At 37.7% G+C, this 27541-nt stretch overlaps 1 protein-coding gene across 11 annotated transcripts in view; it reads right to left on the bottom strand.

Moving 5' to 3' along the window:
- The window catches only part of LOC124175206, a 179675-nt gene that overhangs the window by 68081 nt on the left and 84053 nt on the right, over positions 1 to 27541 (bottom strand). For all 11 annotated transcript variants that reach the window (XM_046555210.1, XM_046555211.1, XM_046555217.1 and 8 more), the window contains one exon: positions 15210 to 15272. In XM_046555210.1, the coding sequence (XP_046411166.1) occupies positions 15210 to 15253 (44 nt within the window). In that variant the 5' untranslated portion in view covers positions 15254 to 15272. The remainder of the gene's footprint in view (positions 1 to 15209; positions 15273 to 27541) is intronic.

The following is a 27541-nucleotide window of genomic DNA, read 5'->3' as shown; positions in this document are numbered from 1 at the left end:
GGTCAATCCTCATTTTTATTTTCTTTTTTCTTTTTTGTTTTTTTTTTTTGCTTCCTTTTCCTACTCGGATAGATTAGATATATATATATATACATGCTCTCTATGATAAAACGCGCGCTGATCGTGAGCCACAATTTGAAAAGAAGTTAACGATTGAAAATTATTCGTCGCGATCGGTCCGTTTCTGATACGTGATATTTTGATTCGACAGACTCGTTCTGAACTATAATTTTGTTTCATACGACGCGCGATGGAAAATATTCGTTCAATTTTCCATCCAGACATATTATCTCGATCTGTCAATCGCTAGTTTACATTTATAAATAAAGGTACTTCTTTAATAATCATTGGACAGCAGTTGGAAATCAGTTACTTTTTTTTTTTTTTTTTTAAACAAACAGCAATTTGCGATTGAAACTCGTTATCCATCAAACCGTTATTTCCCTACAACCGTTGACTTCTGTAAACCTAAAAATAAAAACAATAACATTTTATAGAGCAAATAAAATACATTTTCGGCAAACAATCTACCCGTCTGACTATACGGTATGTATTTTGTTACACAGGATATGAAAATGTCCTGTTAGTTGCCAGCGCCGAAATCCCCTTTCGGACAATTTATCGTGTGGCCTAAATTCGCCCGCGGCACGATCGAGCGACGGTTTACAAATTGATTTTCGTTAAAAAGAAGCATAACAACAAGCATCTAGGCGTATATACGTTACAGACTATACACAGTAACACTGATTCCGCATGAAAGTAAAGTACATTAGCGCCGCAAAACTGGGCTAGGTTCCCATCTGCACGAGGCGTGTCAAGCTGACTAGCTATTACCGACTACGTCTGCGGTTTTATACAAACATCTATGTATATTGTATATATATGTATATATGTACATATATATATGTATACACACATGTTTATATACCTCTATATATTGGTATGTTCGAAGTTAAGATCGTCAGCGTGGAAAAAAGTCATCTTTTGCATCGCAAAAAAAAAAAAAAAAAATATTCAATATTTATTGTTAATTGGAAACTTCTCGTCGAATGACCAAATAATTATTGTTGGTAATTGCTGGAAAAAGAAAAAAAAAAAAAAAAGAAAACAAACCTCGTACCATAAAATTTAGGTTCATCGTTGCAATTTAGTTCTGCGTAATTAATATGCGTAAAAAAAAAATACGATTGCAATTGCGATCGACAACAACTCTAAGTGAGAATATATTTAAAACCGATATTTTGAAAATTAATTAGGCAGGAGTGCGTACGGTATAGCAGAAAAAGAATAATAAAGGGGGAAGAAAAACGAAAAACCAAAACGGTCAAGAGGTGCTTTTCATTACACGTTTTTTGTTCCAACAAAAATTTCATTCCTCCAGATTTCGTTCCTCGTACACGAATACATATACATGTATATATGTATATACACACGCACGTTTATACATGTTCCATACACGATGAAATGGTATGAATTTTCGTGTATAAAAAGGCTTTAAGGAAGGCGCGTCATTCATAGTCGAGGGTCGGCGATGGCAAAAAAAGGAGAGAAGGTATATAAATATGTATACCTACGCGTACCTAAATATATATACATATATACATAAAGGGTTACGCGAAGCATTTCCCAGCTGTTTTTAGGTTTACACATAACACCCGTATACCGGTATAACATAAACACGTTATTACAGGGTTTACAAATTGCGGCGAGGCAGCGAATCGCCCTAATGAATTTAAATAGTCATCGTTGCGGGTGGGCGATTCCGATTTCCTAATTTTCCTTCATCCTCAAGCACAAGCAAGAGGAAAAGAAGCAGCAGCGGCTGATTATGAGCTGAGTAATGGGCTCGCGGCGGTCCAGATGCGATGTTTACTAAATAAACTCGGGGTTCGCAAATCAGCTGCTACCGTTAACCCTTTGAGTCTAGCGGTAATTATTCTTACCACCTATTTTATATCAATTTTTCGTATACTTGGAGAACTTTGAAGATATATTTCTTTGCGGTCTTGCGCTAGTTCCGATAGTATACTAATTCTTAGAGCTTTTCAATACTCGAGAGTAATTATTGCGATATAATGTGAGTTATTGTTGTTGGAAACAAACTGATTGACAAATATCGTGAAAATTGAAGGGATGATTCATTTCCGAGAAATTTACCCCTTTACGCGTATACATTTTTTACATAAATTATAAGTTTTCTGGGTGGCTGATTACGAGTCTAAAAGTGGAATTAAAAAATTCAAGTTGGCGGATCCAACACGATCGAGGAAAATTTCAAATTCGATAGAATCCGAAGAACGAACTCTGTCCACGGGTTTTTGGGGACGCTGACTCCGAATCTGAAATCAGATTTTGATAATTCAGTATGAAGAATTCAATCATCAACCCCGAAAACATCTGCATAGAATTTTTTGACCGGATTCGATCCTCGAACTTTTCCTCCGTCACGTTGTATCCGTCGTGTTGAATTTTTGTAATCTGATATCAAATTCGGAATCAACGACCCCATAAACCATGGAATACTATCTTGTTGCAAAACTTGACTCAGCACAAAAATGTGTGACTCAAAGCGTTATGCCTCCCTCTGTGTCGTTCTCTGCGCAAATGCGTGTACCTGCAATAAAACATTCCTAATTTCGTTTAGTAATTTATACACAGCCAAAGGATATTGAACCTTGAAATCACAAAACCAGCGGCGAAGGTTAACTCGAAACCCTTAAACGCGCGGTTAAAAACAAATTTCCGCAAGTCACTCGGCACGGAGTAACGCTGACGATGAGAGTTTTTTCTCGCGATCGTTTCCTCCTCCACCTCCTCCTCCTCCTTCTCCTGCATCAATTTTCACACGCGTTTACATATTTTTTTGTGCATAGTTCTCTTGTTTTTCCGCGATTGCTGATTACACTATAGGTAGGTGGTACGTTTTACATTTAACGTTAAATTATATCGAATCGATAACTTTTAAGGTACAAACTGTTTACACGCGGTGAAAACACAAAAATTTCATCCAATCGCAATCACGGTGAAATAATTCGTACCAAAGAATTGAGGAAATTTACTCTCTTAATTTTTAATTCTTCTGTGCAATGCAAAGCAGACTTTATATTTTGTATATATACATACACACACATGTATATATACGAGTATGCACAGAAGAAATTATTCAAGCGCAAGTCGGCGAGACAAAAACCTATGGTTAAGAAATGAGAAAAGGAGCAAGAGAAAAAAAAAAAGAAACTGAAGCCAGGAAGTAAAACTGCAGTCAGAATTCTCTGTCGCATTGTGCTCGATTTTTAGACGGAACAGGGTTTACTTTCATTACATCCTATAATTCTTCTGGTTGCAAAAATTGGGCACTCGAAAAATTGGCTAAATGGGTTGCAGAGAAAAAAAGAAAAAATATAATAAAAATAAAAAAAAAAAAATAACGAAGAGAAAAACACGACAGACAGAAAAGGAACTTGTAAAAAATAATGAAACGACCTGGAAGAATTTGAAAATAAGGGGCACAGTGTTTGAGAATAAGGTTTATTCAGTTCGACGTGAATATAAGCCATTAAATAAAGACCTCAGGGACCGGCAGCAGTTTACCGTGTTTATAGACGTTAATGAATAAAGTATACAGAGTGAAAAATAATGAGCGAATTTACAGCAGCCGAGCAGATACGATATGTAATATACAATTAAATTACACGCACGCGCACGCACAAAACGGAAAATATTAATTATACACCATGGTAACTGGATGATGTTGTTACATATCTAAAAATGATGTACGAAGACTAAGTGAGAGGGAGAAGAGAAATGAAGAGAAGATAAAAAGAGGTGCGAGTATACCTCACTCACACACACACACACACACACACACACACACACACACACACACACACACACACACACACACACACACACACACACACACACACACACACACACACACACACACACACACACACACACACACACACACACACACACACACACACACACATACAATACACGAAAAGAGAAATAATATACAGAAAGAATTCGCTAGAGAGATGGAATAAGAACGGACAAAAGCAGATCATAAATCAGAACCGAAAATTTATTTTTCCCCAGCAAACCCTCTCGCGCGAAGCTATAGAGGGAGAAAAAATAAAATGGACATAGAGGGAGTAAGAGAGAAATGTAAAAGGGTTTATACGGCTGAAATTTCAGTTAACCCTGAGTCAGCTAATTAGGTAGAAGCAAAAGCGTATAAAAAGAATGCGAGAAAGCAGGAGACAAAAAAAAAAACTAAATAAATAAATTTAAAAAAAAAAAAATAAAAATAAATAAATAAACCTTGTTATTAATCCTCGGTTAAACACGAGCCATTATTTATTCATAAAAATCTTCGACCCTCATTAAGTCTGCAGTCATTTCCAGTCCTACGCGTTGTTTGCAACAAGTGAAAAACGTCTGATAAACGATAGTTGCAATTACTGTGTCGGTAGAAAATTGCGGAACTTTTAAAAAGACGAGACGAAATTTAGATCGAGTGAAAATAATGAAATAAAAATTAAATTAAATTACCTAGCAGGAAGGTTTTTCAGTTTTTTCACCGTATTTGTATTCGTAGTTTTTGGGTCGCGGTAGAAGAGACGTGTGCGTTTTTATCAAGGGGGAAAAAAAAAAAAAAAAAAAACAGCGAGAATGACGCTGGTTTTTTTACGATAACGATAGCTGCGAACTCGCCTCGCCTTGAAAGTTTACGGTTATAACCCTGTACACCAGCAGCCAGATGATCCTCCTGCAGGCGACGTCTGCGAAAAGTCTTTTTCACGCATACACAGCGGGTGTTTACGAATTACACGCGACGTTTCACGGCTCCGCTTTGCTGCAGCAAAAATACAATCGCAATTTAAAGTCCGTACATAACCTGTACCTTAAAACATCGTGGAAAAACAAAAAAACGTCGTCAAAGAATTGTTTTCACCCTTAGGTCAGGTACCCTAATTCACATTTTGCACGGATTTTCAACTTTGCGTAATAGCAATGTATACGTGGCTCGTTGAAGAACTTTTCTGCTTGTCCCTGTCTTCAATTCAGTCGACGTTTAACCAAGTAATTATTATTTTCTAATCGCCTCTTCCTTCTCCTTTTTATACGCAACGAAACTCGACGTTGCGCAATTATTGCTAACAGACGTAAAGAGAGAAAAAAAAAGAAAAAAAAAACCTTCGTGCCGTCGTCATACATGTTAAAAATGTACATATACGGAAATTATAACATCGATAGAATCATATCTCTCTACGGAGCTTTACAGGCTGAACACTGCAATTTTCGAGAGAGTGTTCATACAATGGTTAAAATTGAAGAGAGCACGGAGTGCCGGAGTCCAGACAAACGTCGTCATCACAGATCGAAAGCCTGAGTGGCAAGAGGTGGATGGTGTCCAAGGTATACCCGGAGGTAGGTCGTATTATAGTACCTAGCAATTCAATAAGGGAGCTGGAGTCGAGGGGATGGCAAACAGTCCGGTCGGACTGTCGAGTACGAGACCTGCAGAACCGACTCGACGACGCCTCGAGGTTAATTGTAATTTTCGAGGGGGTAGGAAAACTCGGATGAGATTCGCGAAAACACTCGCGCGGAATGGCGTGTGGCGGGGAAATGATTGACGATTGACCATTGACTGCGTCAGAGACAAGGGAAAAGTTGACGACGATGAGAAATATCGATATCGATCGGTATTGAGGACCAAATTTCAATCAATCGATTAAAAATAAATCATTGATTTCTAATTGAAAGGACAAGTAATACGGTCATTTGTAAATCGAGTCATTTTCACCGTAATTGATAACGTAATTGCATGAAAACGAAACGTGGTTAATGAAAAATGGTCAATTAGTGCAGAAATCGATAGACGAAGATAACGCATTGCGTAAAAAAGTAGAAACTAACGAATACCGACAATTGAAAATTGAACAATTATTCCGTAGCCGCAATAACGTTTTTCTGTAATCCTGACTTATAAATATGTATAAACACGAAACGAAATAAACGACTGGATTGATGTCAAATATGTATATGTATACTGATCAACCGTACCCCTGCGGGAACGACAATTTCCACGATATTTTTATTTTAATCGCAAAGGTAGACGAAACGGTTTTAACGAATCCTGCAGGCTTGATGGGATATTATAATTAATCTATCAAGTCTGGCGGGATTCTGGTGGTGGTGCACCACGAGGGAAATTACGAAGGGTGACTAATAATTTTCTCGCAAGCCGCGTTGACGTTCTGCTTTTACCCCGCGGAGTCGCAAAGTCCTCCTCTCTCTCGTTTCGCATGGGATTATAAAAATTGGAAACATTTCAAAATTAAAAATTTTTCCAAACGGGTGGTTTATTTGACTTTGGAGGTGGAGGAGATGCGTCGACGTTATTTGCGAAACACCCTCGTGATTCCACCTCCTCCTCCTCCTCCTCCTCCTCCTCATCCAGCTTCGCGTCTTCGTCGCCTCGTCGTCGGAAGGCGGGAAACGACGACGACGACGTCGACGACGGTGATTACGACACCCAACTCCTTGGAATATTGTTACCTACGAATGAGCGAGCTTTGCTCGGGTGTCGGGATTCGATGTCGCTGCACTCAATTCCTGCAGGCAGGGGATGACTAATTGACTGTCGTTTATACGCCCGAGGACGATTTTATAATTACAGTTAATTAACCTAATTTATAATTACCACCAGGCCGATAACAGCCGCCAGTCGTTCCCCGTATCTCGACTTATCAGCGATAAAGCCAAACTTGCTTTATCTGTGAAAATTCGTTTTTTACACGCCACCACAATTTTTTCAATAATCTTTACGCCGTACTTATTAACGTATATCATTTATTTTTATATTTTTCAATTCTCAATTGATCTTGATCGCCACTTTTGCATATTCGACGATTAATTTCTTCTGCACAATTCGACGAAACTTGTATTCTCAAAGTAAAGTAGTAATTTATTTTTTTTTTTTTTTTTTTTTTTTTTATTAATTAACCAAGGATTTTTCTTTTCACCAGTTCTTGAGACTTGACAAATTTTTGCGGGAAGAACATGAATTGTGACGACGACGACGACGATGAAGAAAGAAAGAACAACAAAACAGAGGTACGAATCAGTTGCCGTCGCAATTTCAATGTATCGTTTAAAATACAAACTGCAAGAACGACAACGACAGCAAAAACAGAAATAATGTTATCAAAACTTTAGGGAGGCAAAAAAACTGTACCCATTGGAAAATTTGGATGTTCCGGTTTAGCAATGTTTCGAAAAATTCCCAACGTATCGTCAAGTGAAAGAGAAGTAAAGACAAATACGTAATATAACGAAGGTTTAAAAGTACGACTGCAGTTGATCGAATTAAAAACTTGAAACAATACTCCGATATTCCCACAGCTTTGACAGAAAAATTATTGATTACTTCGAACGGGATCCCATTACAATGAACAAATCGCATGGTTTAATTGATGGTAAAATAATTTCTTACAAATCTGCAAAATCAGATTTTGGATAACGGTAGAGTATTTTATCTTTTTCTCAACTCGTTAATTTACATCACTTGTAATGCTTATTCATGCTTTTTCGATCAACTGAGAAGCCAAATAAAAAATATGATTTTCATGATTTGCAGAGAATTTATTCACGATCAAAATGACCCCTAATTTGTTCAAGTTGTTCAAACAATGCGATTTTTTCACCGTAGGAAATATTTAATCCTGGGTGTATTTTTAAATTTATCGATCGTTACGTTATTGTTTCTAAAACGTATGATTTCCAAGAAAAAATTTGTTTAAATTCAGTAGCACTTTCATATCTTCGCTATACGAATATTTGGTAAATCTTTGTAACGCTGTTTCACACACAAAGATCTCGCCCAAAAAGTTGAAAAATTTTCTTTCCCGATACTTCTTCAAAGTATCTCAATTTTCAACAAAACTCTGAGAATCCCGTTAAAAACGACGATACTCAACGTCATGTTTTTTCGAATTATTTGAACCGGAACCAATTATCTACGGTTACCACAGTCTGAAAGATTCAAGTGTTGTTACGATAATACGGAAGAAAACTGAGAGAAGAGTCGTTGATTAACAAGATACTCACCGTAAAAGTTCGTTACACGATATATGTATAAAAAATTTTGATGACAATCTGGCTGAGAGATTCTGTGGACAATGCGACTTGAAAAGTAAGCCAAAGGGAGAACGCGGGGAAGACTTGCCAATTTGAAACGGTTGCCGATGAATTATACAGGGTTGCCCAAAAGTCAGCACCCAGTTTTTATATTCCCGCATCCCCGATATTTACTCCAGTCAAAACAGATCTAAATTAAAAACATTCGGAGTTATGGCTGTATTTTTGTACATAAAGATTTTTCGACCCTCGGGAACTCAAATCCGAGGTCATTTTTGAACCAACGCGACAGCGGTTCGATAAAACAGCAAAATTTGACGTTTCTTGCGTTTTCCTCAAAAACCGCCATCAATCGATGAAAAAATGACTTGACCATCGTCGTGTAGAGCGGAATAAATATTCTACATCAAATCATGTCGTCGTACGTCGGAAACAAAGTCGGGTTAACAAATTAAGAAATGATAAATTATTTCACAAAAATTCCTCACTAACCTACGATATTAAAGTAAAATTTCTTTGTTCTTAATTTCTTGATCCGACTCCGTTACCGACATACGAAGACCATGATTCGATGTAAAATTTCCCGCTCTACACGATAAAACTTTTCAACGAAAACGCAAAAACCGTCAATTTTTCATATTCCCTCGAAACGCGGTTCAAAAATGACACCAGACCTGAGTTCCTGAGGTTCGAAGACCCCTTTGCACGCAAAAATCCACCCGTAAACCGAATATTTTTAATTCGTATCTATTTCGACTCAACTAATTGTAAAGCGCAGGCGTCGGACAATGTCGGAACAATAATCAACTCGGCTGTAGCCTTCATAAACAGAACAGAGAGGTTGGGGGTTGGTGGCTCGACACTGTGTAACTGGGTAAAGCGTGTCCCCGCGTCACACGATTAATCACTCGTCCTTCTCACACCCCGTCAACCCCAAAATTCTGATCCATGGGAGGCAAGCCGCGTTAAAGGGTGGAGCATGTTTCCATTCTGTGCGTGCACGCGGTGTGTTTTTCCGTGTTTCGTCCGTTTCGATGCGCATACCGAGTATTTTATTACCCTCATCAGCGCGAAACCGCGGCCGTTTATTCGTTACAGGTAGACCGTTTGTTCTAACAAAATATTAATTATAATACCGACGATGTGGTTGTGTTCGAATTTTTACCTAGTTATTCAACGTTAAACTCGCTTTTGCGTCTGTCGTTACATATTTTTATATCCTATCTATCAGTTCGATATATTTTACGTTTCATTTTTTGTTGTTTCTTTCAGAATATCACGCATACACATATATATATATATATATATATTTTCGTAAGAAATCATTAACTTGAAATTGCATCAATAATACGGATGATCTTTCAATCCTTTTTGTTGAAATGATATATTAATTTGCAATATCATATTTGTAAAAAAATAAAAAAAAAAAAAAAACAATCGAAACGATAGATTGTTTGAAATTTATACCATTCCCGTAAATCTTTTGTAGAAGTACTATTTGTGAAAAATTGTTGTTATTCGAACGATGGAAAATTTTTGAAAATAAAAAAGAAACGAATCCGGCTTCTACAATTTAATTCCCCAGCCTTAACCAAGATTCGAGTGAACTCAACGGCGGTAACGCGATAGATATTCAATACAACGTTCGTCAGCGTTCCCACAACACAAGTATTGTACCAAAACCACGGAGATGCTAAGTTTTTTCATCCTCTCTTTCCCTCCTCTATGATACACATATGAATGTACGTACAAAACCTACGGAAAGTTATTTTACAACGTCTATTCCGAACAGCTGTAGCCCGCCTCACCGCGCTTCTTCGCAGTGTTTATTCTCAGCGTGGGTTTTAGACGTTGTCTGCACAGTGTTTTTCATCCTGCAAGCAGGTGTTACGACTACCGCAGCACGAAGTTTGTCTTCGAGTATCGTGAAAAGTACACGAAGGTGAGAAATAAAAAAAAAAATAGGGATAAAAGAAAAAAAAAAAAAAAAATAGAAATGAAAAACGTGATCAAACGAACGAAATGACGTAACCTAATTGCATCCAAGGACACGTACTATTATACGTACGTACCGAAGAAATTGAAAAAGAAAAACAAAGGTACTGGTAAAAAAATTGTTTCAAAATAATTTTCACCTGCAACTTTCTAGCGCGTAATTATCTATAGGTGTATACATATATATATATATATATATATATATATATATATATATATATATCTTACTTAACTTACTTAACTTGGCCCAAACTTTGATATGTGTGTAACATATTTTGTATCAAGAGTAGCGAGAGGAGTAATTAGCACATCATACAGGACGTTTCTTGATCCCAAGTATGTAACCAGAGTAACTAACAGCTTCGTATTGCGCAGAGAGACGGAAGAAGAAGAAGAAGAAGAAGAAGGAGGAGGAGGAGGAGGAGGAGGAGGAGACAAGGTAGGTAGGTAGATAGGTGTGTAAAACAGCAGCGTCGAGGTGGGCAGACGGCGCGGCGAGGCCTTGCAAGATAAGTAATTCTACCGAAGAAGGCTTCTCCTTCCGTTGCGCTATGATACTTCAGGTAAGTGATCGTACCTAAATTACTTGTACGCAAGAGAGAGTGAGAGAGTTAAAAATCATTCGGCCGTAAATTTCACATTAGATCGTGTAGACTTCGGTGCCTGTTAATAAGTACGTTTATGGTATACGTCGTGAAGTTAAGAAAACCTTGCGCGATCGTCCGCGTTCTCGCCTATTGAATAAATTGACCCACATCGTACAAAATTAGATTTTCATTTGAATTCAAGAAAGAGAGAGAGAGAGAGGGAAACGTGAAAAGGGAGAAAATAAACATTCGTAACATTAAATAATGATTCGCGGACTTGATTGATAATAAATTATAAGCAAAACGGTATGGTAATAAATAACCGTATTCAATTATACCTCGAATAAATTAGCATACATATATACCTGTACATACGGGCTTTGTTTCGTTTTTAAATTTTTAATTACACAGGTATAAAAACTTGTATAGTAATTAAATATGAATTAATTAAAACCTGTGCAAACACCGGCACCAGCGAGAAGAAGGATTGATTGGTTCAATTATAAGACGGACGGTTTACGTACAACAAAAGAATCGATACAGGTATGTAGATAGTTCCGTTGAACGAATCCTGTGAGCGATCCGGACTGAGCAAGTAATAAAGAAACTAAAACAGAGAGAAAAAAATAAAATAAAAAAAAAATAAAATAAATAACAAAACAACGGAAAAGAAAAGAATAAAAACCAATTAGGCAGCAATTGAAGTGAGCGTAACGCGATCGAACGAACAATTACATATCTGAATGACCGCGCAATGTGTTCGTCTGTCCGCATCTAGAGATTTGAATGCAACAGTTTAAATGCAGGTAATTAATCGCGTGTATTATATCTTCTAATTAAACTTTAACGAAAATTGAAGAACAAAAACAATTTACTTTGCTAGTGGTGCAATTACATCGCCAGCAATATCTTGATTGTAACAAAGTTTTATCAACGATTGAAAAGAATATTTATGTTTAAAAGTTCAATAAAAAATAAATAAATGAGTCAAAATTATACTCCATTGACGAATCCATTTTATAAACAACATTATTTCACACACCTCGTTTCATTTTAGTTCAAGTTGTTCCATTTAGCATGGATATTTTCAATCGTAGAGCCCTAAAACTGCATATATCTGCTTTTCTTCGACTTTCACGGCCCGCAAGTACGCGAATTTTTGAGTCTAGAGAATCAACTCGCAGGTCTTATTTTTGGAGAATTTAACGCCCTGCAAGAATATGCCTTGAAATTTTTTTTTATCTCGAACGGTTCAAAAGTTATACCATTTTTAATAAAAAAAATAAATTTGTTTGCTTGTTATTTAAATGGGAAATTTAAAATGGCCAGGGACACCTTTTAAAATTGAGCTAAAAATTTTTCCAAACGGGAGAATTTCATTCTCGGTAAACAGACCCTTTTGAAACCATAGGTTCGATAGGTCAATTTATTTGGCTCACCCTACAATCCATGTTCATGCGGTACGCGTATAATGCGACGTTTACGTTAAACTATAAAAGATACATCGTAATGTATATATTGTATAATCAAAGAAGGAGACCGTCCCGTTTCGTTGCCGCAACTTCCTACGAGGATAATAACTACGCTGCTGTATTATACCTATACAGACACAGCGTTTATACGTACAATCATGCACATACAATCCTTATTGCATGCTCGGGGTAATTAGAAATAATATATTTCCTATATTAAAAGACATTAATTATATCGTCCGCCTTTGCCAAGAAGGATCAACGTATAAATCTACGACTATACGAGGTAGTCGTAATACCGTTGCACATAGATATCGTACATATGTATGATACGTACGTATCTACGATACCAGGGCAGTATATCACTCGGCGCACTCTGCGAGCACCCCGCGCAACATTGCTTGCACCTTTCAACTTCAATTTGGATCGTGTAACAACATTAGTTACTTGGTTTAATTCGGGGAAGGTATTTACACAGACGCGCTACAAGGTACACACGCATACAAGTTATGCTCGACGTGAAAATCGTGGGTAAATTACACACACACCAAAGTGCAACGCATGCGTCGAATAATATCGTTTTATCGAACACAACCGAGGACTGTCGGGTGCGCATTGTCTGGTCAAAAGTTGAAATTAACGCGTCGAGTTGTTGCGTTCCGATCGAGAAAAGTGAGGGGAAAAATATGTTTAACAAATAATCGACTGTGCTGTTCGCGTCAATGATCGTGAAATCTAATGAGACAACATCCCTTACTTACGTACGATGTGATGGAAAACGTGAAATTGCGTAAATTCGATTAACGCAAGTTACGTGTTACCGACAATTTGAAAAATGCTTTTATAATTGAAACTTAGTGTTTTTGATCAGTTGGGGTTGTTTTTTTTTTTTTTTTTCCCCCTTTTCAAGCAGAACTTTTAGATTCGACGGCCGATCGATCTTTAAACGTAAAAAATCGAAAAGCGATATCACCAATCAGCAAATACGGATCCGATCGATCGAACGCAAAAATCGTACTTTAAGCTTGCTCAGTTCAGCGAATTCCTCGATAAATAAAAATTGAAAGAAAAGATTCAGCCTAACGGCAAACGTTTTTTATCGTCAACAAAATTTTCGTTATATTACGTATAACAACAAGACATCATCAACGACTATACACGACTATATATATAATAATGGACAAGCGTGCGACACTGATATCAACGGTATAAAAGCGACTCACGTTATTTTTTTTTTCTCGTTTTTTTGTCTTTTGTGTTTGTTTGTTTGTTTGTTTGTTTTTTTTTTTTTCAAGTGATAGTGGATCCTAGATGGCAGACAACCAATTTCCCCGTATCCTGGCTTTCTTCGCTACAGGAGAACCGAGAGGCCGCAGGATCTCCAGCGAAGACATCCGGAACAGGTTACCACGAGAGCACGACGATCCTTTGGCAGGAAGCGTCCAGGACGATGACTCAATGCGCTGTTATGCAGGATCGATCTGACTAGTTTTCGGTGTACGTACAAAAAGACAAGAAGACAGTCCTACATAGGTTTAGTCGAAAAACCGCGAGTAACATTTTTTTTCTACCGTTGACATTCAGTGCCTCAAAACTTATCGACCAGTAGATTTGTTTAATTTATTTAATACATCGAAAGTCAATTTGTTCGATCACCTGCAGTTTTTTTTTTTTTTTTTATTTTACGCTCTTGATTCAGCGCGACAGGCAGCAACAAATATTCGCCAAGGTTCCTGAAGATTTGGAAAATCAGATCTCTTCTTCTCACCGATTCCCCTGATAATAATTTACCTCGATAGATATTTTTTTTTAATCCATATAACCACTCGTCTGTCTCTCGTGAGGCTTGTGCCAATAAATTTATTTTCACCGAACCGAGCAAGTTATACGAGATTTGTTTCTTTCTCGAATTCGTGATTCCTTTTTTTTTTTTTTTTTTTTAAATTAACGAATCATCGTCATTAATCTGTTATACACCTGCACACCGTCGATTGAATTAATGATGTTTGAATAAAAGTATGATTCTATACGCGTGTGTTTTATTATTAATATAGTGTGACAGTAAGAAACCCTGTTCATGGCATTTTCAAATTCTAATCAACGAGTGATTGTAAATTTAAAGAAATTAAAATTACCACAGTGTTATTATCATCCACAATTGTTAAGATATTCTACTTGCCAACATAGGTATGAGTTTAATTTCGGTAAAACGTAAATTTGTTGAAAAGTAATGTTTCAACGGATGCGGGGACTAAAAAAAATAACCACAAAAAATTTGCGGTCAATAGTAGCACGTTTCATTTCCGGTGTATACTTTTTCTTTCTAAATCAATGTCGAGTACACAAATTTAAGTTAAAATTTATCCTGTCAATGCGTAGCCGTATATACTATCAAAATTGACCCGGTTATTAAACTTCCTCATACGTACGTAAAATCCGGCTTGAATTTATCGTTCGAAACGATAAATCTGTTCAATAAATATCTATATTGTACTATATATGAAATTTGCAATGAAGGCAAGTTGAATAAATTGATTCGTGAAAGTTTCTCTCGGCATCGAACTCGTTCATTTCCATACCGTACCGACTACCTTGTTGTTCTTATTACGAATATTGATATTAGACACAGTGTGAATTCAGGTACAGTCTACGGTTTGTGCATGCGCAGCTGTTGTTGCAGTTATTATAAGAGTGTCGGCATAATTGCATCGGAAATGAAAGAGGAAAAAGAAAAATGAACACCAATTGGGAGGGGGGGGCTCGAGAAGAAGAGAATTATAAACGGGTTAGAATATTATTAAAAGACAAGAATAGTTGCAAAAACTGTGCCAAAGTTTTTCCCCGTCATTCTCTCGCTGCTCTTTTACAATATTCAATCGGTGTGGTAACCTTACGATGGCAATAATTAGCCAAATGGACGGAGATTTTCAAATTTCTAAAGAGAAGAAGAAGAAGAGGAGAAAAAAAAAAAAGAAATCGAAACCCAAATCGTTGCAATACTTACTCCGATGTGGGATTTCTCCAACGCTGTGTTCCAGCACGCGCCATCAGGCATGAAAAATCCTGTCTGCAACAGTTACAATGAAAAACGAAAAATTAAAATCAGTCTGACTCATTACATAATTATACGAAGTGAAATCAAAGGAACTGAAATTTCAAAAGTTGTACAAAATTCATGAACGTTACGAAGATAATGAACGGTAAAATTTTTTTCTAATTCCATTTAATATTGAAACGATTATCTATATCAATTGCACGTCGACAAGTAGATTACGATTGACATGAGTAGAAATTATTACAAAACGAATAAACTGTATCGCGCATGAATGATAAAAAAAAAAAAAAAATAAATAAATAAATAAAAAAACAGAAACACTTGATAAATCACCGCGACATATCGATACCTATAAGTACACTCGGATTACAATATTCATAAATAATCCGTGTCTTAGAATTATTCCGGGGAGAGATCGTGGCAGAGCTGCTGCTGTTTGCGTAATAAGCTCGTTGATTCGTGTCAAGTATCGAGATCGAAAGACACGCATCGATAAGTCTGTTAACCATCGACTGTCCGTTCGTCCCCTCGAAGCTGCTGTCTTATGTATAAATAATAACCGATCGCTACTTCGTGAAACTAAATATATATGTACATCGATCTCTGAAATTTAACGATTACCTAACAGCCACCTATATACGTGTAATACATATACGTATGTACCTACTATATACATGGGAAAACCCTGAGGTGTAATAAAATTCCTGATAAAATAAGAGAAGAAAGACAGACCGGATAAATAAAACCACCACCACCACCAGCATCGCCGATTTTGTAATACCAATCTGTAAAATTATATCTACGATCAGAGTTTACGTTTATTTCCGAGGAGGGGAAAAAGAAGATGAGGACATGGAGAAATAGAGAGGGAGAAAGAGAAGAGAAACGATTCCGGCAAAGAAATGGAATGTGAATTATACCCACGCAAGCGTAGAAGAGATTTATTTGACACATGATTTCTGTGATCCTGTGACAAGGTAATTTTTTAAATTTATTTATTCACCGCCGACGAAAAATCTTTGTAATACAAAATAATCGTTGTTTGACAAGCTTACACACATGTATATTACATTTCGTAAATTTTTGCATTAAGAAATCGCATCTTCGCAATTGCGAATAATCACCTCGAATTTGGTGAATAATTTAACACCTCTTCAAGTTACGTTACACGCGGCATCTAATAAGAGTTTCGAGTGACTGCTGCAGTACAAACACGTATATTTTGTATCTACTCTCACACTGTTCAATTTCCGCTGTAGTTGTACATAAATCATGAGATCGAGTGAAACGAAGCGCGTCCGGAAAGGTGTTCGGGGAATAAGCAGTGCGCACAAGCACCGTGGCCTGGTGGAATGAAAAAAAAAAAAAAAAGAAGAGAGAGAAAAAATAAAAAGAAATACATACTAGTTGGCGAAAATGTGGGAAAGATAAAGAAATGAGAAAGCGGAAAAAGAATCTTCCCCAGAGTATTCTTTTGCATGGATAACGACATGTAAACAGTGCGATTCAAGATACGACGTTATAAAATTTACGATAAAAACTTTTTTATTTTCACACGCAAAATGTTGGCAAAATTATAATATTTACACTGTTCTCATCGCTGTACAAATCAATGCTTGTCGATGCAAAGAAAACAGCAAACGAATTTTAATATCATCGAAACGACGAAAGTTGAAAGAAAAAATAAGCAAAACGAGTGTATTTATTCCGCGGCAAATTACCCAAAAATGTTGAAATAAAATTTGTTGTAAAATCCCGAATGACATATAATCCGCGAGTTAGGACAGACAGAACGCCTGCAACTTACATTACACAACGATACTCGTATTATAACCCGACTGTGTAACATCCGTCGAGTTTTGACTTATTTTATTTTCTCCATTTTACTCGAGTGTGATAATAACGAACCCAAAGAGTCTCAAGGGATCGGCTAACAAACCCGTGCCCTGTAAAATATAAAACAGTAACAGCAGCACCGAGAGAAACGTAACTCAGTAGATATAGAGAGGTGAATGAGAAGAATAAGAATACATGTTTAGCTGTATGTGACCAGGTATAACAATATCCACGTACGTGCGGAAAAGTTTATGATTTTTTTCAATCCAGGTAAATCCCCACGTTGGCTTCTCTCTCTCTCTCTCTCTCTCTTTCTTTCTTTTTTTTTCTCTTCTCCACCACCGCGTAGACGTGGATTTTTCCCCCGTCGTCACCCTCGCTCGTTCCGCACCAGACCCTGTACAAATATAGACATCTATCTATGCGCGGAAATGGTGAGAAGGGGGAGGGGCAGGGGGAAGAGAATTTATAGCGTAGCGTTGCGAAGCGTTGGCAATAGTACAGCTGGCAATGTCGACGTGCATTACGGGGGTGGCCAGAGCCAGAGGGATGCAGGGGAACGGAGAGGTAAGAGGGACGAGTTCTCCTATTGGTAGGTACGGAAGGTTTCCCGACCCCGGAGTCGAGAGGATTCCGTGTTCAAATACTCCAAAGTATAAACTCAAATTCAAGTATCGCAATTACTAATTTTTATCCGTTACGCAATGGCGAAGTTGAGACGTTTACGTTGTTGCGCTGAATTTTTTAAAAGGTATCATACGTCATTGCTCAAGGTTTACGAGATAGCTGATGATTCGTCGTTGCGATTGAACCTGAGTCAAAAATTGATACTCTTTTTTACCGGTGACTCAACAGCGCGACAAACAAATTCGATTCGTTTTCAAATCGTAGCAATTATTTAAAAATCGAATCATCGCTATTCGTAACTTTAATCCTTGCAGGTCGACATATTTCCGTAGAATCACACGCTTGACACACCGGGGTCGTTTTTACCCCGGCGACAAAAATCGTTGTAAAAAGTAAACTGTTCAATATTTTCACTTGAAATTTTTTTTCACGAAATTCTTGAAGGGTTACTTTTTGAAACTATTTTTTTATATATACGGAAAAACATCAAACTACCAGATGGGGGCCACAGACCAGATTGCTTTAGATTTAGGTGCCTTAAATTAACGTAGAAAAGGCTCGGGGTTTTGATTGTTATACCTGTAAAAAAATTTGTTTAAATGGCGCCAACAAATAACGGCAAAAGGGTTGTTGTTCGTTGATCTATTTTTGAATCCTACGACCCTACTTGTTATTCCCAGACGTTAATATCGTAATACCACCGAAAGTGAGACGCCTTGATTTAACGTGTCGACAAATACAGCTTGTCAACAATTTAGCAGCCTTGACAATGAGATCCCGAATAAGTGAGATGAAAGTATTCTCCAGCTTCAGTCAACTCGACGCCTGCCAGATGTCAAGGACAAGAGAGACTGGATGGGAGATTATTACGTATGCAGGGTAATTAGGTGCGAGAGGGGAAACAAGGAAGGAGGCAAGGAGTATCAGCAACACGACTTGGGGCCCCAGGTTGTGTGACCAAGACGTCTTTGTTCCCGGCTTTTCGAGTCTCCGTTGCTAGGGTCGGGCTGGTTTGGGTATAAGATCGACCGAGTACCTAAGAGGCGTTAACGTTTCAAACTTACTTAGTACCCAACGGCTGTGGAAGCTCGTAAACCTGACTAATAAGGGCGAGGGAAAGGGAAACAGAGTCTGATAGTTTATTATTGCACACTCTCTCTCTCTCTCTAGATTTCCCCAAAAACTATAAAAAATGAACGACTGAACGGCGGCATTGGTTCTGGGTTATTTTAAATGAAGCCGAAGCTATATAGCAGCCAGAGTAAGCAGTCAAACGTGTAAAATTTTTTGGAAATATAAAAATGCAGTTCAGTTTTATCCTTGTAATTCTATAAATTCTTTCACGCGAATGAACATTACAACCTTTGACGTTGAAATCTCTAATGCGAATATTTCGAACGCGCTAGTTTTCGTTTCATATCTTCATCTTGATTGCAAGTTGAATTTCAACCACATTCCTTGCTTTCGTTCAACCCTGCAATTACAAACCATCGATATGTGAAATAATCCTAGAGAAATTTCATCAAGTCAGAAGAAGGTGTGATATTTGTCTTTGATTTTTGTTCTGTACGGCCATGGCAGCGGCATCGACAGCCGTGTGGCAGCCCTCTTCTTGCAGTGAGAAGAAGCGCGTCCAGATTCCAGATGTTGTAGTTTCTCATAAAATATGCGGGAGGCAATCACGTTTCGTAAATGACGAGAAGCAGAGAGAGTGAGAGAGAGAAGAGAAGAGAAGATAGAGTGAGAGAGAGAGAGAGAGAGTGACCCGGGGGTAAAAGGGATAGACGAGGGGGTGGAAGATGATGGTGGGATAGTCACGCAAGCCTTGAATAATGCTGAATAGACATCAGAGAGAAGCTACTGTGATATTCGGCATGCTGAATTTGCAAAAAAAAAGTTCATAACTAGCTGACTACCGTATAACGTACAACGTATAACGTATAACGTATAAACCGGGCATTGCGGCGGTGTTTGGCAGTTATGTCTGCATATTCTGCTGAATAGATCGCGCGCATAGTATTCCATACCACAAAAGTTGTAAACCTGTACACGCTCATGGTGACCGGTAAAAAAAAAAGGTTGAAAAAAAAAATTCCCTGACTAAAACGATAAGTAATATCGCCAATAGGAGTAACTAATTAATAAAGTTAAAAATTGATCGGTATTTAAAAATATTGTCACAATCTATTCAATGGTGAGGGAAAGTAATTTGTATATACAAGGGTGTGTTCGGGTCGTCTAGTTTTGATTAGAAATTCTCCCTTCCTGCCCGCAAACACCGTCTTTAGACAGGCAGTTCGATGAATGTAAAATATGATGATCGTACAGATATTTGGATGTATTTTTATGGCTTTATGAGTATGAATTTATTTTATATCGCTTTGTATATTTGTTGCCCCCGTATCGGACTTGCATTTTCCATAGATTTCGTAGATCTTTTTTTTTTTTTTTTTTTGGCGTGGAAATTGGTTAACCCATACTTGCAGGGGATGCCTGAGAATTATTTTCTCATGACCACCACGTTCCCACGAGTCCCGCATCGCCGGCCGAACTCTTGGAAGGCACTCAAGAGTCGGTCTGGACAGTTTCTAGAAGGACAAATGGCAAATCCAAGAGGCCTCAGGTTTGCCTGTAACTTAGCCTAGGTCTGTAGAATCTCAAAAATAGCTTATGGTTAATATTATGTCAGAAGGGCAGGATTAGTCACATAAAAAACAAAAATCGGGTTAAAATATAAAGAAACGTGACTTGGCACGGAGCAGGGTAAACGATAATTTCTAATATATATATATATATATATATATATATCTATATATATTATATATACTTCTCACCCCTGGAATCTATAGATAAGGACGAAAAAGCAGTGCGAATGATTTCAGATTTTTAGCTTGATTGCAAAGGGTGCTGAAATCGATTGGAAATTGAAAAAAAAAAGAGAAAAACTTATTCGCCGAGTAAACAAGAAGTGAGTTCAATTCATTTTGGCTGATCGAAAAAAATGGAAAAATCTAAAATGATGAAAAAAAAAAAAAAAACAATTTCGGCAAAAAGAGGTCTGTTTCAAATAAAATGTCCATCTGTAGTATGTACAAAAGTTAATTAAAACATATCATACTACGCGTCATTGATAGGTTTAAAAATAGTTACGGTAAAGTAAAAAAAAAAAAAAGAAAAAAAGTAAATAAAAAATGCAGCATGATGGGCTCCGGAACGCTTTTCATTAGTCAAATTGATTTCGACACACTTTAACGACCACCCTAATTACATCCGATCTTAAGCACGGAAATATTTATTATTTCGTGACTTTTTTAACCAGCGCTGACAACGAAAATTCTCCAACTTATTATTTCCCAGACCAATTTTAAAATTCCTTAATTTTTCCCTGATTTTCAGATTTTCCCTGACGAGTGGGCGCCGTGTAATTACATACTGATTGATTCGACATTCCATCGTTGTTCATCATCTACGGGTAAAATGGATTAGATGTTTGACTTGCTGAAAAGCATGGAAAACACGATAAAACTGAATATTTGTGAACAGAGTAATATTTAAAGGTGTGAAAATTAATTTCTTGTTTACTTTTCCGCCAATATAATCGACAACCATTTTGAATAGGAATGTCTGTAAGCGATACTTTTGTGATTTAACAATACTGAACCTCCAAACCAAGATTCATTATACAAGATGGCCTCTGGAAGAGAAGAGGAAGGTATTCGACACTATAATCTTTTCACTACCCGGCTAAAAAATAATGGCCTCAACAACCAAAACGTCAATTTGTACCCCTGATATAACGATGAAAAATCTTCGACCGAGAGATTGATCGAACGATTGATTAATTGATTAATGGGAGAAAGGAAGAGAGAAAGAGAAAGTGAAAATTTGAAACGGTTGATTAATTTTCCCCTCTTTTTTTCTCGCATATTCATAATTCGTGACATGATTATAACAACGAAAAGGTGTTTAAAATCTATACATCGATCCTCGACAACCCGACCACCGTCACGACACGAGCAGGGAGATGAGGGTGCGGAAGTCCGGCATCGTGCGACATGATGGATTTAAGCCCGAAGGTTATGCAAGGGATGAAGAGAGGAGAGACCCTCTTTCCCGGTCAGACCTTTACGCCCATCCGTGTGGCGACCACTTGCTAACAAGATTGCCCAGCAGCCAGCGGCCAACGACCAACTTTGCAGGCAAGATGGACAAGAGACGGCGGAGCGTAGGGCAAAACCGTTGGACAGCAGGAGAGGCGTGAGTTTACATTATATGCGAGGATAGTTACATGTACGGACATACTACGATGTCGCGTGTGTGTGCAACGATAGGATAGCGGCAGTCGTCCGTCGATGGTTCTGCAAATTTCACCTTCTTCGATTTTTACCTGCATAAATAATCTCGCAGGATTGATATAGGTATAAATTTTCAGATCGGATGTTTTAATATAGCGTGTCTGATGGTACAAGAACGTTGGCGCCGTAATAAGACCTTTCACCACGCGTAAAGGTGAAGAGGCGGATGTTTTTCCCCTTTGTATTTACGCGAAAGACGTGAGGATACGTTCGAAAACGTTGAAATTGAAAAATGGATCGATTAACGGTAAAAGGTCGCAAGTGTCGTCGATTACGCTCTTTCGTCGCGGATTTTTTGAAAAATAATCACGTTCAATAACGGTGTGTAAGGTCGCGTGTACCGGGATACGAGCTTATACCCTTACGGTTCGTATTATTTTTTGCGAAAATAAACAAATGCTAAACATTATTCCCGAAATCGTCGAATATTTACGTTTCAGGGCTGTTTAAAGCGTTTGCGAAATAAAATAAAAAATGCCGGTTATGAAATACAAAACTTTAAAAATTCTTCTCGAAATCGATAAATCTTTACGTTTCGAAGATATTGTGCGTCCTTTACGCAAAAACCAAAAAATAGCGGAAGCGACCTTATCTCATTTATAAATCTGACAAATAAAAATATATTTTGGTGCAGACAGGTAATTTCCACCAAAAGTCAGGCCTTTTCACCTTCGCTTATTTTATCGGCTAATTTAGTGTAGATATGCGATTAGAGCGCTTTTGTAGCGTTAGCCTAAAAAAAAAAAAAAAAATTATACGCGTTTTACCCACCAAATTCGCCTTTTTGGCGTATAAGTCCTTATACCATCAGACAGGCTATTTATCGTCCCCGTTTTCAATAATCCAACTTGACGGGTAATAATTCCCTCATCTTGAACCAGATTCTTCTTCAATTCGTTTCAAATGCAGAACTTATCGTACGGTAGGTGCGTATCCAATAATCGTTCAAACCAAATAGTTGAAAGACGAGAAAAAAAAAAAGATTCTCCAATTCTGATTGTTTCAGCTAATACAATTTCGACGAGAAGAGGGATGTACATCAAATCCTTGTCACAAACTTCCTCTTACCGAAACTTTCGAACTTAATTCGACTAACTGCAGCAGCTCGACGTGTACGAATTGGGTTTTTCTTTCATCTTCTCAACCTATAATTTGTTTCTTTTTGTATGCCTGTATAAGTATATCGTACATGTATAGGTATACATACAGGCACGCAGTATTACATCAACAACACCGCACCTATCTATCTATTCCGTCTATTCGCGGACCGGCAAGATTGCAGTATAGCGTGGAGCTGAGGCTAAAAACAAGGCAATATCTTAAATTACACTTCCGGGTCGTTGATTTCATCGAGTCGAATGTGCTCACCGGCAGATGTATACCCCCCGCGAATGGATGGATGAACGGAAGCGAAAAGAGGGGGTGAAAAAACGAGGCACAAAGAAGACAGAGAGAGAGAGAGGGAGAGAGAGAGAGAGAAGACAGAAGAGAAAAGAGAAAAGAGAGAAAATGGACGTGAAAAGAAAGGAAAAGGAGGAGCGGATCTTTTACCGCCTTTCTACAAATGGAGCCGCCGACTTATTTCTCTTATTTGTTTCGAGTTCGCTATAAGTATCCTCCCCTCCCTCATCCCTCCCCCATCTATGCGTTCTTTCAATTCTTCTATCACATGTCATACGCTTTCTCATCTGTGTTCACAGCTCGGCTACGTAATCACAATATCTATGGTATTATACGTATTAATTACCCATTTCTTTCTAATAATAAAAACAAAAGAATTTCTTGTCACTTCGATGATGCGTTCAGAGTACATGATATTATACCTATGCTAAATAACAATTTTTGCGGCACGAAGGGAAATGCATGAAAGAAAATAAAAACGAATAGACAAAAATTCGCAAAGGTTTGCAATTTCTCACGAAAACTTTCGTGCCTCTGTATACACATACATATATATATGTATATATAGTATACTGTATAAAACGTGTTATTACGAGTATTATATCATCTTTCAAGCACGATTCACTGTGACGTCATCGGAATACCGTTAGAGTCGCTCACCTTTAAAGAGCTCGAGCAATAATCGATCGTCATTTATTCTCGAGGCAGGTAAGAAGGAAAAAAAAAATAGAAAAAAAAATAAATAAATAAATAATTGAACAAAAAAATATAACGCCCAATTTATCGCTCCTCGAGGGCAAGCAAAAAAACTTGTGCGTATGCGTATACGTATATTATTCGTACAAACGTTCGTATAATTCGTGAAAAGACGGCAATATACTTTTGTCAAATTATTATTTTTCACTAATCGCAACGAAATCGTCGAAATTTTTGCCAATACGTTGTAAGCTTGGATATTCGAAGGACGAAGAGTATCGAGAAACGTGCCAAAAGAAACAAGATTTCAAATATCGACCTCAAAGGTTCTATCGGCATAATTTCCACGTTCAGAAGACGATCCGCGATTTTATCGTGCAACGATACATATTATCGGTGAAAAGCAAAACAATGCATGAAATCGTGAAAATCCTCATCGAAAGCACACCGTGACAAACGAAACTTTCCTCATCCAGAGTAACACTTTTATCATCCTACACAGTATACGTACACCGTTATACTTTCCCACGAATGATTTTCAGGACACAAATTGAGGGCTCCGCTGGTTTATCCCCGAAAAATTAATGCGACAAACGGCGCTCGTCGTCACGGCGGCGTGACGTATGGATATTATAAATGACCGAGGGGTGGCTGCAGCAAAAGCTTATTGGACGAACGTGTGTAGAGGAGCCAAACAGGGACGTGGAGAATTTAAGAGTGGCCTCCGAGGCACTCGGGTGAAAAGTTACAAACCCTGAACGCGTGTTATGCCTTTACCTACAAAATATAGGTGCGTGTGTATATAACGCAAAGTCATGCATACCTATGCATTGTACGCATACATGTTGTATATGTATAACAACACACACACACACACATATGCATACATACACGTACAGACATGCGGGGTAAGGAAGGGATGCGTCCGTTTGTTACACCTACGCACACGCCGCGGATGAAAATAGAACTGATCCCGTAAGCACATACGGACAGATCACCGCCTAAATGCTATCGCCGTCAGCAGGGTGAAGGGAAGAGCTTAGGGTACCCTGGGGGACACGCGTTGGCTTGGCTGACGCCGTCGAGTCTTTGTAACTCGGGAAAATACACGGTGCGTAATATGCCCTACCAGATATGGCCTTACGTATGCATGCATGGATATACAAACGCACGCACACACGCACACACGCGCAGAGGGGTGCGAGGAGAACAACGGGAATTCGACCCTGGAAAAGTGCAAGGAAACAGGGAGGGATTCGTACATCCCGTCGCGTCGTCGTCGTCGTCGTCCTCGACGCCAAAAGCTGCTCGTGCGAAAAACGACTCTTTCAAATTTCCTCTCCCTCTCCCTCTTTTTATTTTTATTTTTATTTCGATCATTTATAACAATAACAACAACAACAACAATTATTATTATTATTATTATTGTTGTTGTTGCTGTTGATATTATTATCATTATCGTTATTAACGAGAGAAAATCTCGACACTGATTTCCTTCAAGAGTGCAATGAGTAAAATTCTTATTAGAGTGGCAAAAATTGAACAAGTATGTTTCGTGTTTTCGTTCGATCGTAAGGATTACATATTCTTAAACATATTTCGTAACACGGTAATTGAAATTGATTTTGAGTAAAAGGTTTCCGTTATATAATTCGAAAGAAAACTTTTCTGTGGCTAATCTTTAGAGGGTCGACATTTTTCCCTTGATATTCGATATTTTTTACAGGCATGATTTATGTGTATAAATAGTCAAAACGTACAGTGGAGTTTCCGAGTTACCTGCCGACTGTCAAAGAGCCAGGACGGCCGGTTCTCTAAGGGTTGATTAAAATAAATCGTCGTTATCATTTCGATATACCACAATTGACATTTTTTGTTACATTTTCTTCTTGTCTTCAGTTTGACTAAAAACAAAAGAAATTACTTGACAATTTTCTTCAAACTTTCTCGGCAAAGATAGTGTAATCAATGACGAGACTTTTTTAATCATTTAATCGTTATCAGCGATGTCTATATAGGAATAACGTAACAGGTGTGTCTAAATATTCCGTTGAATGATGTGTAAAAAATTAATTAAACAAGTTTTATTTCTATCCTAAAAAATCTGGAAAGCAGACTTGAAGTTTCGACGATTGTTTCGCGAAATTACATGATCACGAGGGAGAAAAAGAAGACGATACATAAAACTTATAATTATCAAAATCATTATCCGCAACAACGTGTCAAAGTTTCTTATATAACGACGAAAATCTTCCGTATCCGTGACAAAAGAGAAGAGAAGAGAAGAGAAGAGAAGAGAAGAGAAGAGAAACGAAAAGAAAAACGAAGAAATCTTGTCAGTGAACTGTAAACTGATTTGGGCACTGAACTCGTTATTTTATAACTGACAATCACAACTTTTTATTTTTTTTTTTAATTTTATTTCACCACTTATTCCCTCGCAATAGCAATTACGCGCATGGCAGCAAAGAATCACTTACAATTAAGTAAACTCGTTATATTTATATATATATTAATATAGGTATTAAATACAAATGTCTCGAAAGAAATTGTGGTTTATTATTCTTCATTCTACCTAATATTATTTTTCATAATTTTTTTTTTCCTTTTCCTTTTCCTTTTTCTTTTTTTGTTCCATGTCCGCCCCTAACCTCATTATCCGAACGTTGCGGACGGTTAAGTATTTTATTTATATTTTAAGATCGGAGAGGCGATTTCTTAGTGCATGCGCATATAATGGAGGGAGGGCGGAACGACGACGTCGACGCCAACGTGTTTATAACAAGCGTCACGTTTTTGACTCTTTTTAAGCACGGTGTATACATCGTGTGTATATATATATAAAAGTATAGACGGGCCGACGCTGATGCAGATCGTTATAAATACGTTTGTCAGGCGAATATTCGTCAAGTGATGTGAAAAAATCGGATACAACTTAGCCCGTTGTACGCGAATAACACAAATTGACATATAATGACGGCATGAGAGAGGAGGTAAAAAGGAAGAAAGAAAAAAAAAAAAAAAAAGAAGCATACGTACGTATATGACATACACGTGTACCCGTATACGTATAAAGGAAGGGAAATCGCGTGCTACGTCGAGATAATAATAATACGTGAGTACGACAATGAAACTCGACGTGCGCGCGAACGATTTCGCTGGTATTATATCTGTAATCTAAAAATCGCACCTCGCGGCATCCCCATTCTTTGTATTTTTTTTTTTTTTGTTGTTTATTTCCGCCACGCTAACAGTCGTTGATCGAGACACGGAGAAGGGCGAGGAGAAGAAAGAAAGAGAGAGAGAGAGAGAGAGAGAGAGAAAGAATGGGAGGAAATAATAATTTTCAGATGTAAATCGGATGCG

The sequence above is a fragment of the Neodiprion fabricii genome, chromosome 2 (assembly GCF_021155785.1).
Source record: "Neodiprion fabricii isolate iyNeoFabr1 chromosome 2, iyNeoFabr1.1, whole genome shotgun sequence".
Lineage (NCBI taxonomy): Eukaryota > Metazoa > Arthropoda > Insecta > Hymenoptera > Diprionidae > Neodiprion > Neodiprion fabricii.
The sequence above is the reverse complement of the archived record's forward strand: the minus strand, read 5'-3'. Positions and strand labels throughout refer to the sequence as shown.